Source organism: Austrofundulus limnaeus, unplaced genomic scaffold (assembly GCF_001266775.1).
Source record: "Austrofundulus limnaeus strain Quisiro unplaced genomic scaffold, Austrofundulus_limnaeus-1.0 Scaffold5, whole genome shotgun sequence".
Classification (NCBI taxonomy): Eukaryota; Metazoa; Chordata; class Actinopteri; order Cyprinodontiformes; family Rivulidae; genus Austrofundulus; species Austrofundulus limnaeus.
Window position 1 is genome coordinate 5,439,706 of NW_013952407.1, and position 959 is coordinate 5,440,664.

The 959-nt window shown below is 39.5% G+C and overlaps 1 protein-coding gene across 1 annotated transcript in view; it reads right to left on the reverse strand.

Annotated features, from left to right (window-relative positions):
- Positions 1-203: 203 nt before the first annotated feature.
- Positions 204-959, reverse strand: part of LOC106532305 (cell death-inducing p53-target protein 1) — a 4,311-nt gene continuing 3,555 nt past the window's right edge. The window contains exon 3 of the mRNA XM_014028335.1: positions 204-586. Coding sequence (XP_013883789.1) covers positions 478-586 — 109 coding nt within the window. The 3' untranslated portion in view covers positions 204-477. The remainder of the gene's footprint in view (positions 587-959) is intronic.

The following is a 959-nucleotide window of genomic DNA, read 5'->3' on the forward strand; positions in this document are numbered from 1 at the left end:
CTCAATTCAACAGACCTCAATTCCTCAGTTGATAAAGACACAAAACTTAGTTAWGTCACAAACTGAATGCAATTATTGTGTTAAACTGAACCTTATGCAACTATTTCAGATATTATTTCCTTTATTTTAGAATTAATCTGATATTCTAAACTGTGTAAAGCCTCCCCCACTCCACCCTCCTCCCACAGCATATTTTGATGCAACATATTTGAATGAAAGAGACCAAATAAACTGATAGGAAAGGCTGTGAAGAACAGTTTCCATCAGGTGCTCAAACAGAGCGTTTTGTTTTCTCTTTGGTAAAGAGGAATTATTTACAGCAGCGCTGAAACAAAGGATCTACGTATCTGTTTCTGTTCATCAGGTTGTTTTGTAAAGATGGGGATGTCTAGTCTCATTTAAAGTCCCAGGTTAGGGTCTGAAAGCCTAACCTAACGCAGGCAACAGTCTTTCCTGATGATCGTGGTGCTCCTGGTGTCAGAGAGGATGGTGGGTGTGGATGATGGCCTGACACTGGGGACAATGGTGGTGTGTGTTCCTGAGGCGCTTCATGAAGAASGGGATCAAACAGCAGCCTGCGACACAGCTGGAGGAAGACAGGTGAGGATGAAGAATGGTCTCAAGTTTAGCAGAAACTTAGTTACAGAGATAGCTCAGATTTTTCAAAGTGGGCTTCTGTGGAAAGGTTATGAGCAAATAACATCTTACCTGTTAGGCATAATGTTTTGAAATATCTCACTTTAGTTAAAGGGGCAATATCATGTGTTTCTCAGGCATACATGTAAATACTATACCATAATAAAGTATCTATGTCACCTTTAGTTGTTATTAAAATGCTGTTTTTATGTTTGAATAAAAATTAAACTTATCTTCTCATCACCTCCTCTTCTAAGCGCCTTGAAATTGGCCTCTGTTTCTTTAAGAACCTCCTTCTGCTTCTGTCCCTTCCATTTCAGTGC